This window comes from Sorex fumeus, unplaced genomic scaffold (genome assembly GCF_029834395.1).
Source record: "Sorex fumeus unplaced genomic scaffold, SorFum_2.1 ptg000048l, whole genome shotgun sequence".
NCBI classification, from domain to species: domain Eukaryota; kingdom Metazoa; phylum Chordata; class Mammalia; order Eulipotyphla; family Soricidae; genus Sorex; species Sorex fumeus.
Genome location: NW_026606105.1, coordinates 2246945 through 2264231, shown reverse-complemented (window position 1 = coordinate 2264231; position 17287 = coordinate 2246945). Strand labels below are relative to the sequence as shown.

Here is a 17287-nt window from a genome sequence, read left to right as displayed (position 1 = left end):
TCAGACACAGAATCAGAAAAGCAAATCAAACACCTGGAAATTAAACAGCTCAATAATGACCAAGCAGTGAGTTGCACCGTAGCACTGTCCTCCCGTTGTTCATCGATTTGTTCTAGCGGACACCAGTAACGTCTCCACTGTAAGACTTGTTGTTACTGTTTTTGGCAAATCAAAAACTCCACAGGGAGCTTGCGAAGCTCTGCTATGCAGGCGGGATACTCTCGGTAGCTTGCCAGGCTCTCCAAGGAATCAAACCCGGGTCGGCTGCGTGCAAGGCAAACGCCCTACCCGCTGTGCGATAGCTCAAGCCCAACCACTGAGTTAGAGAGGAAATCAAAGAAGAAATAAAAAGATTCTAGGAAACCAATGAGAAAGGAAGACACTGGCTACCAGAACTTGTGGCAGACAACAAAGAAGGGTTAAGAGGAAAAGCTTTTGCAAGTGTTCGTCAGGAAAGAAGAAAGGGTCAAAATAAAGTTTGACTTTCACAGCTTAAGATCTTACAAATTGACCAACTAAAGGAGCCCAAACCAGGCCAGAGTTAGGGAAGAAAAAGATATTAAGTGCATCCAGATAGAAAAGGATAAAATCAAGCTCTCTCTACTAAAAGGCTCCTAGAAACAATAGATTTGCACACCACAAAGACTGGCACACATCCAAAAGAACAAAATCAACCAGTGCTGGCATGGATGTGGGGAAAAAGTAACTCTCCTTCATTGTTGGTGGGAAGGCCAACTGGTCCAGTCTTTTTGGAAAATGATATGGACTTCCTCAAAAAACCAGAGCTCCCATTTGACCCAGCAATACCATACCACTTCTTGGAATATACCCTGGGGGCCCAAAAACACACAGCAAAATGCCATGTGCATCTGTATTTTTATGTTAATCGCAGCCCTATGCACAACAGTCAGAATCTGGAAACAACCTGAGTGCCTTAGCACAGACAACTGGATAAAGAAACTACGGTATATCCACACAGCAGAGTACTACGCAGCTGTTAGGAAAAATGAAGCCAGGAAATTTTCTTATAAATGGATGGACATGGAGAGTATCATGCTGAGTGAAATGAGTCAGAAAGAGAGGGACAGATATAGAATGATTGCACTCATTTGTGGGACATGAAAAAAAAAATAGCATGAGACTAATATCTAAGACCAGGGAAAACAGGAACCAGGAGGAATGGTCCGTGGTTGGAAGGTCCTACAACTGTGCTGTGGGCAGAGAGGGCAGTTAGGATCAGGAAGGGACCAGTATACAATAATAGACAAGAACTGAGTGTTGAAAGTAGGTGAAGGGATAGATGTGATAATCTGTATCGTGAACCAAAGTCAAAATGCCCAAAAAGAGAGAGAGAGATGGGGGTGGAGGGGGTGAGAGAAAGAGAGAGGAGGGAGAGGGAGGGGGTGGAGAGAGAGAAAGAGGGAGGGAGGGAGGGAGGGAGGGAGGGAGGGAGGGAGGGAGGGAGGGAGAGTGGTAAAAAGAGAGGAGGAGAGGGAGAGAAAGAGAGAAAAAAAGTTCCTGCCACAGAGGTGGTAGGGCTTGGGGGTTGGGCAGGAGACTGGGAACACTGGTGGTGAAATGGACATTTAGTGAAGTTAGAGGTGTCGGAACATGATAAGGCTGAAATCCAATTATCAACAACTCTGTAACTATGATTCAATTAAAAAAAAATTTAGAAAGAACCGCGAGTGTCCTATAACTAAACTCAACTAGAACTACTCTTTTCTACGTAAGCATCCGTAGAGGCTTTTCTCCTCCAATATCACAATCTGAAGAGTTGAACTGAAGGCGAGACACTTGCATTGTCAACCACAAAACTTAATGTGGAGAAGGCAAGTGGGTGCCTGAGACAGTAAGAGCTAAAAACACTTCTTAAAGAATCAAGCTCTGCTAATCTCTTTGGCCTACAACTTCTGCAGCTAATTAAACATAAAAAACACACCTTTGGGGAGGCTGGAGTGATAGTACAGTGGGTAAGGCGCTTGCCACACACTCGGCCGACCCGGGTCCGATTCCCAGCATCCCACATGGTCCCCCAAGCACCGCCAGGAGTAATTCCTGAATGCAAGCCAGAAGTAACCGAAGTAACCCCTGTGCATCACCGGGTATGACCCAAAAAGCAAAAAATTTAAATAAATAAAAATTTTAAAAAAACACTCCTTTGGAAAAACAAATCTCACAATTCTGCTAAAGTTCAAAATTAGCAAACTGCATTCAATAATATTTCAAAGCCCAGATTGAAGCTTACAAAACTCAAAGAATACTGTGAATAGTTAATGCGACATCTCTTTAAATAAACTTCGCAGAAATACCAATTCTATGAAATGATCCTTTTATAACAACTTTTAGCATCTCTGGAGATTTTAGTAAACCAGTAATATGTTTTCTTTTTTAATTTTTGAAATATGTCATCCTGTAGCTATCTTATTACTGGAAGATGGGAGAAGTAAGCCTTAAGTGGATGTTTTTCTGTCATCACTGCCAAAAAATATCTATGCTTGAATAAGCACTTGTTGAGTTATTGGGATTAATAGTCACCTAGAAGTTCTGATACACTGTAATTTTATACTATAATTCTATCCTTGGGGGAGGGAGGCCCATGCTGTAGAAATTATATATATAAATAACTTATATATATTTAATTTTATGTATGTAATTTATATATTCTACATAATATATAATTATATAAACACATGTATAATCTATATATTATATTTAATTAGATTTATTGATTTTATTACTTTTATTAAATTGATATATAATCTGTATTGTATATAATTTATATATATGCACAGGTTAACCAAGAAACAGTAAAGGAGTCTTCTGACAATTCAAAAGCTAATCACCATATTGTGAATTCTTCTTATACAACAGTTATTATCTGGGATATTTTATTGTCACGTTAGTCCCAAATGGAGTGAGAAAGCCAAGAAACATAAACACTAATTAAGGCTACCTTTCTTCCAAAGATGACGGAAACATGTGTTCAAAGGCTGGTTCAGAACCACAAGGCAGTACTTCAAAGTCCCTGAAGGGGGAAAAAAAATGAAATACCATAAATACATGAACTGAATCTTTTGTTTGCATCCTAGTTTGTTTGCATCTCAAATGAGAAACTGGGAGTCCAGGGCTATGCAGTTACCCAACCTATGCAGAGCGACAGCTCCATCAGTGCTGATTTCCTCGGTCTTTAGTTTAAAAGGCACCACAGATTAAGTGGTCTCCTTAATTCAATACATTGATCACATTTCTCTCTTGATAGGAATTTGTTATAAAAAGAAGGCGCCGTAAGGACAAATGAGCTTCTTTCTGTAGCTTCGTATAATAAGCTTTAATCAGTATGGCAAACAGAAATAGTCTTAATATGAATTCTCAGCCCTATGAAATACCCATCAGTTTCACCTAGCAACCCTCCAACCCCGCTGGTCTGATGCCATCCTGATATTAGATTCCCAGAGGGTGAGCATTTTCACGCTGATTCTCCTCTTTTCTTCCTATTTTCTCTTTCACAGTTTCTCTCCCTCCATGCCTTCTGCTCTCTCCAACTCCCAATGCACCCGGGTGCTCACACAAAAGCCCACCAGCCCTTTGTGACTCATATTCCAGGCTGGGAGAGGACTCTCGAAAGTCTAAGAAACCTGGGGAAAAATTATTTCTCCAACAATGATTTCTCCCACGATGAGACTGAGACGTTTTAAACCACACAAAGCAACACACTGGCAGATGGCTGAAAACCTGTCGTTAAGCACTGCCGTTTATTTACCCAAAAAAAAAGTGATAAGAAAAATTAATTGCTTTTCTTTTTTAAGGCAATCTTGGTGCTAGAAATAGAGCAAGATAAGGAAATGAAAAGAAGATCTGTCATTTACTGCAAATATTATTATATATGCATTGGACCTACACCAAGGAAAGAGGCTGCAAAGCATCTTTGAGATCAGAAATTGATCAAAAAGAGGGGGCGGAGCTATAGTACAGTGGGTAGGGCATTTGCCTTGCACACAGGTAACCCAGTTTGATCCCCGACATCCCATCCGGTCCCCCAGTACCACCAAGAGTAATACCTGAGTACAAAAAGAGGGTGTACCCCACAAGCAACCCCATTTCAGAGCTCAAAGTAAGGGGTGTGGCAGGAGTTTGAAGCTTAGGTAGACTCCTAGAAATTGCTGTGAAACGCGGATCACTGTCACTGTCCTCCCGTTGTTCATCGATTTGCTCCAGTGGGCCCAGTAACGTCTCCATTGTGAGACTTGTTGTTACTGGGTTTGGCATATTGAATACATCACGGGTAGCTTGCAAGGCCTTGCGTTGGGGGCAAGATACTCTCGGTAGCTTGCCAGGCTCTCTGAGAGGGGCAGAGGAATCGAAGCCGGCTCAGCCAGGCTGGCTGTGCGCAAGGCAAACACCCTACCGCTATGTTATCGCTCCAGGCCGAAATGCGGATATTGGAAGTCAAATAAAAAAGGAGTTGGAGAAGATCTTTCTAGAAAGGGCATTCCAGCTACAGAAAATCACACAGAAGCAGCTGCAGTTCTTGGTCCGGAAGGCAAAGCAGGCAGGGAGAGCTGCCCGGACAGTGTGAACTCAGGCACCATGTCATCACAGATTCTGGACATGCACAGTTTAAGATGTCGTCGGGCTGGAGGCTGCAAAGCTCAGAGAGTTGCAGGGCAGGAATGAATAGGAAAAGCAAGGTCTGCCCATTTCTGAATTGTCCTTAGAAAAGTTCATCACAGAACAGAGCATCTTGCTCCCCATTCTAGAGGGGAAGCGAGGCGACGAAGAAAACTTAAAAAGAAAAGGCAGGAAGGGAAAGGAAGCGTGAGGATGCCTAGAAGAACATGCTGTCAATACCGCAGCATGCCAGAGAGATGTCAGGGAGATTCATTCAATGGCCAGAAGAGGCCCAGGAAGGGGCGAAAATCAAAGAAAATTGGAAAATTCACAGAGGGCGCCTCCAGAGAGTTCAAGAGGCCAAGGAATTAGCAAAAGAGAGTAAAGCTGGGACGTCTTAAAGGAGGCTTGATCTGTGAAAAGTGTGGGGGGGGAGAGGGGGATGGAGCGGGGGAGGAACTTGTTCAATATACAAGATGCAGAAGGAATTCATTCCAACTACTCACTTAACAGGTGGTCACAGAACACAAAGTCCTTTTGCTCTGCTACTACTGAGAAAAGCAGGTCCACACACCCCACCCAGCTAATCCCCCTGGCTCAGAGAGGAGGTTCCCCCTTGGTCAAGCTAATTCCCCTTGTTAAGGGGAGAGGGATAGGGTTGATTTAAGAAAGTAAAAGAAAAGGGGAAGTGGGAAACTTTCGTGGAACGTAGGGGAATGTCAAAGAACTACATAGCAAACTAATTACTGGCACTGAGACTTCACAATTTATTTTCAGTAAAGCCACCACCATGCTGAGACCACTCTCCACACACATGAAGGTACTGGCAGAGGGACAAAGCCACGCGGGTTCTGGGGCCGAGATCTCCAAGCCTACTCGGATTGGAGTCGAGCATCCTCCACCCAGATCCTCCAAATTCCAGTAGGCGGGGGTCACACCCACCACCTGGCCCCCTGGCGCCGTGTAATCCCATCAGCGGCCAAGACTCAGAGACTATAAAATCCAGATCCCGGACGAGAACAGTGCAGTCTTCTGCCCCCGCGCCTGGGTGTTCCTTCCCGGGGCCCCTTGGAGGGGAGCGGGTTGAGCTTTCCTCCCCACCCCAACCAGGGCTCCGGCAGCTGAAGACCTCCAGGACCAGCCACCACCATGCTGAGACCACTCTCCGCACACATGAAGGTACTGGCAGAGGGACAAATCCACGCGGGTTCCGGGGCCAAGATCTCCAAGCCTACTCGGATTGAGGTCGAGCATCCTCCACCCAGATCCTCCAAATTCCAGTAGGCGGGGGTCACACCCACCACCTGGCCCCCTGGCGCCGTGTAATCCCATCAGCGGCCAAGACTCAGAGACTATAAAATCCAGCTCCCGGACGAGACCAGTGCAGTCTCCTGCCCCTGCGCCTGGCTGTTCCTCGCCGGGGTCCCTTGGAGGGGAGCGGGTTGAGCTTTCCTCCCCACCCCGACCAGGGCTCTGGCAGCCGAAGACCTCCAGGACCAGCCACCACCATGCTGAGACCACTCTCCACACACATGAAGGTACTGGCAGAGGGACAAAGCCACGCGGGTTCTGGGGCCAAGATCTCCAAGCCTACTCAGATTGGGGCCGAGCATCCTCCACCCAGATCCTCCAAATTCCAGTAGGCGGGGGTCACACCCACCACCTGGACCCCTGGCGCCGTGTAATCCCATCAACCGCCAAGACTCAGAGACTATAAAATCCAGCTCCTGGAACCGCGCGGTCGCGAATGCATCTTTTTATGATGTCTTATTATCTCATTCCTACTTTGGACAAACTGGCAGGTTACTGAATGTAGCCTGCCCACACGGCAGAGTCTGGCAAACTCCCCGTGGTGTACCAAATATGCCAAATACCAGTAACAATGATGGGTCTCATTCTCCTAAAGAGCCTTGAATATAATCTCAGGGCTAGGATGAAAGAGACGTTACTGGGGCCTGCTCAAGGCAATCGATGAATAACAGGATGATGAATGAATGAATGAATGAATGAAAGCACTCTGATGGACAAACACTTGAGTTTTCAAGCAGGCAATGTTCCAGCACAGATCCACGACCCTCTATCAATGTGTCAACTTCCCTCCATCAAAGTCCCATCACTCCCTCCCACAACCCAACTGGCTTCCTGGACAGGCAGTTTTTTTTCATCTGCTGGTTGTCATTTGGATCTTCTGCTTACAGTGTCACTAGCTCTGGGGATGAGACTCATACATACAGTTCACGGCTACACCACTGATGGTCCGAGACCCTCACCCTCATCCGTTACCTCCCACACACCTCTTCTTACTTCCTCTTCCATTTTTTTCCTTCTCTGCCCTTCCCATTTCTGTCATCTACAGTCAAGGGGAATATAGGTATCCCTCCCTCCATCTCACTGCCTTGAGTTCCCTGGTCCTATTATTATACGCACCATAACTTAGATCACCCAATTGTGTCCTTCTTCATCTGACTTACTTCACTTAATACAATTATCCTCTAGTTCTACCCACGATGCCACAAACTGCATGATTTCATTATATGTATAATACATATGTATATGTATAATGAAGATAAAAAAAGGCCCTCCCGTTGATCGTCGATTTGCTCGAGCGGACCCAGTAACATCTCCATTGGAGACTTTGTTGTTACTGTTTCTGGCATATCGAATACTCTCGGTAGCTTGCCGGGCTCTCCGAGAGGGGCAGAGGAATAGAACTCGGGTCGACCATGTTGGCCGCTTGTAAGGCGAACGCCCTACCCGCTGTGCTATCGCTCCAGCCCTGATAAGATAATGAAGATAGATATAGATATATCTGTATGTCCCACATATAATGAAGGTGAGGCATATATGCCATACCTTCATTTGCCAAAAAAAAAAAAAGAAAAACCAAGCCAAAACTAAAATACACCCAACTGAATGGGAGAAAATACCTGTAACCAACACATCAGATATTCAAGCTATATAAAATAGTCCGAAAAATTACCGTGAAATGTTTTCAAAAATTCTATCTAAGAAATGGAAAGAAGAAATGAACAGACAATTCTCTAAAGAGATGATGACCATTAGACATGAAAAACTGTTCATCATCATTTAATATCAGGAAAATCAGGTAACAATGAGATATCATCTCACACCAGTCATAGTAACACAGACAGGGGAAATAACACACCTGGAAACAACCTGTGTTGGTTGGAATTTGGTGAAAGAAAAAGAAAAAAACTCTCATCCACTGCTGGTGGGAGTGTTGTCTGGTTCTTCTCCTTTGGAAAGCAGGATGGCTAGTTCTCAGAAAAGGAAGACTCGAGCTGTAAAGACTCAGCACTTCCACCCCTTGGTACCTTCACCCAGCATACCAAAAGGGCCTACGCACAACAGTGTCCACTTCAGCACTAAACACAGTAACTAGGATATGGGACTAGCCAACGGGTATATGACATCAGACCTGTGTATAATCTTAAGAACTGTCCCACTGGGTTTAAGGGGCAAGAATAGTTATGAACAAATAAAGGGGGAAAGGGGGGTGGTAGAAGACTTAAGAATTGGCAGGATCTTTTGCAGACCACAACACCCAAACGGAGAGAGAGAACACAGGGGATTGCCCTGCCACAGAGGCAGGGGGGGATGGGGGGATGGGGGTGGGAGGGATATTATCCATGGTGGTGAAAAACGGGCACTGGTGGAGGGATGGGTATCTGATCATTGTATAATTGAAACCCAAGTACAAAAAATTGTAAATCTACAACTGTAAAAAAAAAAATTTAAAAATTCAAAAAAAATTCATAGATAATAAATACTGACTCCAAATAATAAATACTGACTCCAAAAATCCAAAAAACAAAAACAAAAAAAAAAGAATTGGCAGGAAATTCAATTTTATGTCCTCACTATTTTTACTTAAATATGTTTATTTGCTTTCATTGCTCGTGCTTACTAGAGGGTTTTTTGTATTACCACTTTCCTGTCTCTGAGACCTTGTTATTTTATGTGATTCGCAAATAGCTAGAGTTTAAAATGAGAGAATGAAAAGACTAAACTACTGAATTTTAATTATAAAAGTGGACAAGATTTAAAAAAAAAAGTTGGCAAGAAAAGGTGTCAAAAAGCCAAGGGAATTGAGGGGGCCCTCCTGGGCAGTGTTGGAGGGAGCGACGGGCAGAGACAGACAAGTTTTGAGATGCTTTTCTTCTAATTAGTATCAGTCTCCTTGGGGGAAAGGCAGTTCTGTTTGACTCTTCTCCGCTTTATTTGCAAGTTTCTGACTGGCAGGAGCACATTACGGTCCAGGTGAAACACGACCAACCCCAGACCCCTTTTATTTTAAAGTCCACACTACTGGGGGCCTCTGTATTCCACAGGAAGAAACCCAACTTTCATTAAGGTGAGAATCATGGGGCAGGCTGGAGGAAGGGAAAGAGGAAGTAGACAGCAGTTGGAAATGTCTTTTAAAATGAAGAGTCGGTGTTAGTCTCCTATTTTGTTATTTTATGTTCCCGAAATGAATGCAATCTTTCTATGTCTATCCCTTTCTTTCAAGAATGGCCGAGATTAGTACCAGGAATTTTGCTCCATGGCTTGGAGGCCAGCCACACATGCTAGGGAAAAAGGGAGCTCAGACCGAGAAGGGAGCACCAAATAAAGGGTGTTGGGAGGATCCTCCCAGGATGGGAGAAGCATGCTGAAAATAGACTATAGACCAAACATGATTGTCACCCATTGCCTCTTTTGCAAACTACAACACCCAATAAGAGAGAGAACAAAAGGGAATGCCCTGCCACAGAGGCAGGATGGGATGCGGGGGATGGGGGGTGGGAGGGATACTGGGATCCTTGGTGGTGGGAGATGGGCACTGGTGGAGGGATGGGTATTTGATCATTGTATAATTGAAACCCAGGCACAAAATTTGTAAGTCTACAACTGTACCTCATGGTGTCTCACTAATAAAAATTAAAATAAATAAATAAATAAATAAATAAATAAATAAAAAAGAAGAGTCGGGGCTGGAGTGATAGCACAGAGGGTAGGGCATTTGCCTTGCATGCGGCCGACCCAGGTTCGATTCTCAGCATCCCATATGGTCCCCTGAGCACTGCCAGGAATAACTCCTGAGTGCAGAGCCAGGAGTGAACCCCTCTGCATCACCGAGTGTGACCCATAAAGGAAAAAAAAATGAGGAGCCAAGTGTCACAATGCAGTCAGGCAAGCTGAAACTCATTCATCTCCTGGCAGAGAGGCGATTCACAAAGAGCCAGGCAGACAGCTCCAAGACACAAGGACCACCTTAAATCCCCACACTGTGGGACCCTCTGACCATTTCTGGGGGGATCCTAGCAACACTTGTACAAGCAATAACTCATCACCTCATTGACTTGGGTCTGCTTTGCCAAGTATCACTGGAAGTGGCTCAGAACGTCCCATGAGAATGACTCAGAAACCACTCCCTCAAAAAAAAATTTATATATATTTATATACATTAGTTATATGCTATTTGGACATTACTGAACATTTACCGTGTAACAGACTTATAAATTATATATATATGATATATATAAATCTGTCACTGTCCTCCCGTTGTTCATCAATTTGCTCCAGCGGGCCCAGTAATATCTCCATTTTGAGACTTGTTACTGTGTTTGGTATATTGAATACGTCACGGGAAGCTTGCCAGGCTTTGCCATGCAGGGGAGATACTCTCGGTAGCTTGCCGGGCTCACCAAGAGGGGCGAAAGAATCGAACCCAGGTCAGCCTGGCCGGCCGTGTGCAAGGCAAATGCCCTACTGCTGTGTTATCGCTCCAGCCTTGTACTCTGTAGGTAACAGAAATCTGCTGAGTAATGCTAACTTGCCAAAATGAAAGTATAAGATCTTGCTGAACCTTGTGCTCAGGGTCCTTGTTGAAACCCCCTGCGCTGGGTGGATGCTTGGACCCCAGCTAGCTGAAACAATAAACCTCGCTGTGTGATTTGCATTATCGGCTCTGTTCTCTGTCCTTGAAGGGTGGTTTACTCCAGACTCCAACAGCTTCAGTCCTCACCAGTGGTCCTCCAAGCCCCCTCAGGAGTGATCCTTGGTCCCTGAGTAAACCATGAGCGTGGCTGGGTGTGGCCCCCAAACTAACCCAGACCAACCAAAGAGCCTGTGGAGGCGCCACTGCTCAAGCATGGGAGTGTCAGGGACTCCAGGGGCCTCCCATGGTGCTCGGGGCCCTCTAGGACTGTCCCTAGAGATGCTTGGAGGACCCCCTGCTCTAGGATCCTTAGCCTCTGAGCCACATTGTCCTGGGTTGACATTTTGTTCTTTAAAGGAGAATGAGTTGCGTCTCCCACTCTAATTATCCTGTTGGAAGTCATTTTCTGTAGCTTAAATTTTTTCTTTGAGTCGGAGAAATCATTCAACAGGTTGCGGGCAGTGCTTGGCAAGCAGGAGGCCCAAGTTCGACCCCAGCAGGTACCACATTGTCCCTCTCAGCATCACCAAGAGTGACCCCCACGCACCAGAGAGGCAGGAGTGACCCTTGAGCAATTCTAATTTTATTAGAATTCTAACTCCCCACCTCCCATTTTATATCCATGTTTGTGCAGTTGGTGCAAAGTACTTGATAATTTTGAGGAGGAACAAACTCTTGTGCTCCAACATGATCTGCTTTCAATTTTCTTTTTTTTCTTTTCTTTTTTTTTTTTCGGCTTTTTGGGTCACACCCAGCGATGCTCAGGGGTTACTCCCGGTGATGCACAGAGGACCATATGGGAAGTCAGGGACTGAACTCGGGTCAGCCGCTTGAAGGCAAACGCCCTCCCTGCTGTACTAGTGCTCCTGCTTTGAATTTTCATTCTGAAGTGAGTCTTTGCTTCATTTCAGAGTGGTTTGTAAGACAGTTGCTTGGCTTGCAGTCTCGGGGGCATTTGGCAGCTGCCTGGGAAGAACTCACCTGAAGTTCATTATTCTGTCTATTTTTTAAAAGGAATTATTTCTCTATTGGCTTTCCAGCTTCCATCTGGACTCTGATTTTCAGTGTTAAAAATCATCTCAGGCAATGTTCCACCCACCGTTTCCTGCATCGCTGTGTCAAGTCCCCTCCTGCTTGCCCTTGGCAAACTCACTGTCGCTGTCCTCCCATTGTTCATCAATTTGCTCGAGCAGGCCCAGTAACATCTCCATTGTGAGATTTGTTGTTACTGTGTTTGGCATCTCGAATACGTCATGGGTAGCTTGCCAGGCTTTGGTGCGGGCGAAATACTCTGAGTAGCTTGCCGGGCTCTCCGAGGGGCGGAGGAATCAAACCCGGCTCAGCCGGGCTGGCTGCACGCAGAGCAAACGCCCTACCCGCTGTGCGATCGCTCCAGCCACATAATTATAAAATATTATACAGTATATTTTTGGCCAATCCTAGTTTGATCCCCAGCACTGCATGCGGTCTCCTGAGCCCCTCCAGGAGTGAGTAGGGCTGAGCACTGCTGGTTTGGCACCAAAACTGAATTAATAATACAATAATAATGATACTATACAGATAATAAAGAATTAACTATATCAATTAGTTCTCCACTTAACTTTTACAGTAAGCTGTTTCTATATATAAAGGTGTTTAAGCAATAATAAGGCTCAATATCTATCCCTTCTCTCTATTCTCCCCCACAGCTGGGAATACATGAAGACAATCTGGCGTTATTTTAATACTTAGAGCCTTCATGATTAAAATCAGCAGAGGGGACAGAAAAAGAACAATACATCCTAAACCACCTACTGTTCCTCAACACAGATCTCCACATCACATTCAGGGATGAAATTATGAGGCACTGTCTCTGTCTCTAAATATCCAACCATTTAGCTAAGTGAGAGAGTTGAAATCATGGAAGTAAGGAAATTAATAGTCTTATTTGAAAGTATTCTTCAAACAGTTACAAGTAGAGTTGTTCCTAGGTTATGAAAAACATTAAAGAAAAAAAGACTATGAAGAACTTCTTCATTATGCTATGCAGACTACATATGCTTAAATCAAGTTTCTTAAGGCAATCTCAGGGAGAAATGTAGGGACAGATGGCAAGGATTTTAAGTGTGAGAGTCAGAGAGCTTATTTATCTATAAAATGTATAATGTGGTCCATTTAAAAAAAAAAACAAAGAAAAACATGCACTGGTTTCAACCCTTCTAATGCCAAGTCAAAACATCCTGGACATGCTTTCTCCAAGGAGCTCAATTATAAAAGAAAACAGAAAAACCCTGATCTTGGCTATATCACAACTCAAACGCTCCCAGTTACTTGGAAATCCGGAGTGATGTTCAATGTTCCAAGTTCACTGCATAGGAAGAAAAAAAACTGAAAATTAATCATTAGCCTTGAGCTAAAAAAAAAAAAAAAGAAGAGGTTCTCTGAAGGTTAAGGGCTACTTCATAACAGCAAGTTCAGATGTTAAGGAAGATGGGAAGGGCATTCTACTGCACTCAGCGTTGAGTCGTTATCTCGCTAATAAATTTTCAAAGCTCGACCTCAGAGCCAGAGCAATGGATAGTTCAATGGAAGAGGTGCATGCTTTACATGCTGGAGTGCTGGCTCCATCCAAGGCGCTGTCAGAGGGAATCCCAGAGCACAGAGCCAGGAAGAGGCTTGAGCAACCCTGGGTGGGCCTTTACCAAAAAGATAAATAAAAATAAGAAGCCCTACTACTTTAAAGAAACAGCTGATTCCATGTCCAAGAGAAGAAATACACACTCTGAGTCTACAGCACCTCATGAGATCACCATGAAAAGACACATTCCAGGCTGGAGTGGTAATATGGAGGGTAGGGTGCTTACAGCCATACAGCCAACACAGCTTTGATCCTGGTACCCCATATGGAACCCCCAAGCCCCACCAGGAGTGACCCTCCTGAACACAGAAAAAGGCAGAACAGCTGAGGACTGCCAGGTGTGCCTCTCCCCCCCCCAAAAAAATAAAACAAAAAAGAAGTGTCCAACCAATCTTCCTCCAAATCAAAAAAATTCACACTGATGGAAGTATATCAAAGGAACTGGAAACCAACTCCCAATGGCACTTAAGTGAAACAATGTGAGTCCTAAACCATACATACCATGGTACTTGATTAAAATTCAAAATACAGAAATAAATATCCTGGAGTTAGTACTGCTATAATAAAATGACAATGAAACAGGGAGAAAAGACAAATCTTTCAAGCAGAAGAATTAAAAAAAAAAAATACATGGACAATCCACCATCCAAACCCAGGATGCCTAGGTCTGAGCTGTGCAAGGCAACCTCCTTCCACGGACACAGAATCCCATGGAGAGAAACTTGGGACTGACACAAACCTGTGTCAGTCCCGTGATCAAGTCATAGCTGTGCAGGTGGATGAAACCCTGACATGATGTGATGGCAACGGAACCTCCCTCCATACCTCCTTCCTCCCCAAGACCACAGTTGCAGTTCATTAGGCGAAAAACAGAGTTCAAACAGAGACACAGAGTACAATCTGCCTTATTAGCATTCCCTGTCAAAGCCACCACTGCTGAAAGCACTCTGAGACCCCATGCCAGCCAACAAGATCCGAAAGTGACAGGACAATTAGATGCAGAGTCAGATGTGCTCCTGGGACAAAAGAGGGTGACTGGTCAAAAATCAAATCAATCTGAGCATACTATGAAGCTCATAATAAACTAACAATAATTGATAGCAGCTCATGCATTGTAACAAATGTAGCATCCCAGAGTCACAATGTGAATAGGGAAAGTGGAACATGACAGAATGGATGTCCATACAAATTATCTTGGGAACTGGAGCAACAGACCAGGGATAGGGTGTTTGCCTCGCATGCAGCCGACCAGGGTTCAATCCCTAGCACCTCATCTAGTCCCTGGAGCTCACCAAGAGTGATTCCTGACCACGAAAAAAAAATATTTATCATCTTATCAATATTTCTATAAATTAAGCCTTTTTAAAGTGTTCATTTTTTTAAGCTCAGGGGCTATGCAAAACAACTGAAAACTTTTCTATCATGTTTTATAGAATAAATTCATTCAGGAATTTCTTATTAAACAAAACTACATTAGAGAGACTCCAAAAGTATAAAGTCAAGAAAAGATCCATACTAGAAGGCAAAAATAATGCCATTCCACCTTTGGAAAATTATAATTATATCAAGATTTTATTTTAATTAGGAAGGGGAAACAAGGACAATGGAACAGCGAATCTCAAAAGAACCGATTTTCTTTTATTTCAGATCACTTAGAACTAAAATGATTTAGATTATATACAAAGGTAAAACCTACTCACATCTCTAAATCAATGGTATTTTTTTAAATATAGTCATGTATCTCACTAGTAAAAAGGTTTGTCATTTTTTTTTACTTAAAAGAAAAACGGGACAGAGAGATAGTACAGCAGGTAAGGCATTTGCCTTGCATGCAGTCAGTCGTCTGGGGTACAATGCCTGGCACCACTTGTGGTCATCAGAGTCCACCAGGACTGATTTCTGAGTACAGAGCCAGAAGTAAGTGTTGAGCACTACTACCCAATGTGGCCACCAAACCAGGGGGCAAAAAGGAAGGGAAGGGGGAAGGGAGGAAGGGAGGAAGGGAGGAAGGGAGGGAGGGAGGGAGGGAGGGAAGGAAGGAAGGAGGGAGGGAGGGAGGGGGGAGGGAGGGAGGGAGGAAGAGAGGGAGGGAGGGAAGGAAGGAAGGAGAGAGGGAGGGAGGGAGGGAGGGAGGGAGGTAGGGAGGGAGGGAGGAAAGAAGGTAGGAAGCAGGAACAGAGGTAGGAAGCAGGAAGGAAGGAAGGAAGGAAGGAAGGAAGGAAGGAAGGAAGGAAGGAAGGAAGGAAGGCAGGCAGGCAGGCAGGCAGGCAGGCAGGCAGGCAGGCAGGCAGGCAGGCAGGCAGGCCCAGAACTGATCATTCTAAAAATCATTGCTGATGACCTCTTACCAAGCTTCAAATACAATCTCACTACCTCAGACAAGAGCCTAGTGTAGGGAGGGAGACAGGAGGGAGGAAAGAAGCTTCTAGAAAGATAAGAATTTAATATTTCATCAATGATCACAATTTATAAGCTGATCCTTAAATGCATAGAGCAGTGGATCTCATCCTCACTATGTATCTGAATCAGTTTTTAAGATAAAACATAAATAAATATAACAAACAAACACTGTCCTCCCATTGTTCATCGATTTGCTCCAGCGGGCCCAGTAACATTTCCATTTTTGAGTCTTATTGTTACTGTGTTTTGGCATATTGAATACGTCACGGGTACCTTGCCAGACTTTGCCGTGCGGGCGAGATACTCTCGGTAGCTTGCCAGGCTCTCCGATAGGGGTGGAGGAATCAAACCCAGGTCGGCCAGGCTGGCTGTGTCCAAGGCAAACGCCTACTGCTATGCTATCGCTCCAGCCCAAATAAATATAAATAAAGTTAAAATAAAATGGGGCCAGAGTAATAATCCATCAGGCACGACCCTAACCTTGCAAGCCACAGGACAAAACCTCCATCAACAGGACCACAAATGGTCTCCCAGAGCACCACCAAGAGTGATCCCTGAGTGAAGAATCAGGAATAAGCCCTGGGCATTGCAAGGTGGGAGCCAACAACAAAACAAAACAACAACAACAATAACAAAGCATAAAAGTCAGAGGATAGTATCCAGCACTTGATGGTCCCTGAGTCCAGCCCTGGAGGCTCTTGGGCATCTTTCAGGGGTGTTGCAAGAACACCGTGCCCTTTGCAATGAGCCATCCGCCAGGTTAGAGCAGCCACTGATGGGGCTCTGGGGTGTCCCGAGCACCACTTGGGAGCACCCCATCACTCAAAGACCATCTCCTTCCCTGGAGATCCTGATGTTCCACAGCGGGGCCAGTCCACGGTGATTCTGAAAGCATTCCGTAAAAGGGAGTAACCCATACCCCGTGGCTTCAGAAGGGAGCTGGTGATGATGAAAGAACGCCCTCCAGGGTCTCAATGCTCTCCGAAACCACGTTCCTCGTCACCCTTTGTATCTGGGAAGCCAGGAACTGAACCTGGGTCGGCCGCAGCGCAGCGCATGCGCTCTGGAGTGGAACTATAGCCCCAGCCCTCACTGCTATTTTTGAAAAAGTTACATACAGCACACCATGATGACTTGTGATTTTCTTATAAACATGCATGCGCTGCTTTCATCCACTGATATGGCATGAGATGGAAAAAAGGCCGGAGAGTATGCTCTCTAGGCAAATAAACTGAAACAGATGTAAAATTGAACCACAACACAATTAATGATACAGAAAAAAAAAATCACTTGAGTGCATCAGCAAGTTATCAAAGGTTTATGAGCTCTGCTTAAAAATATATATTCTCGAACTCAGATAAAATCCACATTAACCCAAACACAGGTCACTCATTATACATAACAGCTTATGTTGTCAGAGAAACAAAGACCATTCTTAGGATCCTCTCCTCCCTAATGCTATTTCAATTAAGTCATTTTCAACTCGAGGGCACTAAATTCCATTTTCATATGGCACAAACTTCTATATTTAAGAGCAGGATATTTTTTAACTGTGCACAGGGAAATCAAAACTGTTCAGCCAATTCATTCATGGAGAAAATAAATTGCTTGTGGACAAAGCAGAACTATTAGAAAGCTCTGAACAACTACGCCACACGAAAGTCTATTAAAATAATCAAAGGACCAATGAACTAAGAGCTGGTAAGTCACATCTAACA

General features: G+C 44.4%; 1 protein-coding gene across 1 annotated transcript in view; it reads right to left on the bottom strand.

Annotated features, from left to right (window-relative positions):
- TPK1 (thiamin pyrophosphokinase 1) overlaps nucleotides 1-17287 on the bottom strand; it is a 428537-nt gene that overhangs the window by 353684 nt on the left and 57566 nt on the right. The window contains exon 3 of the mRNA XM_056124023.1: nucleotides 2957-3028. Coding sequence (XP_055979998.1) covers nucleotides 2957-3028 — 72 coding nt within the window. The remainder of the gene's footprint in view (nucleotides 1-2956; nucleotides 3029-17287) is intronic.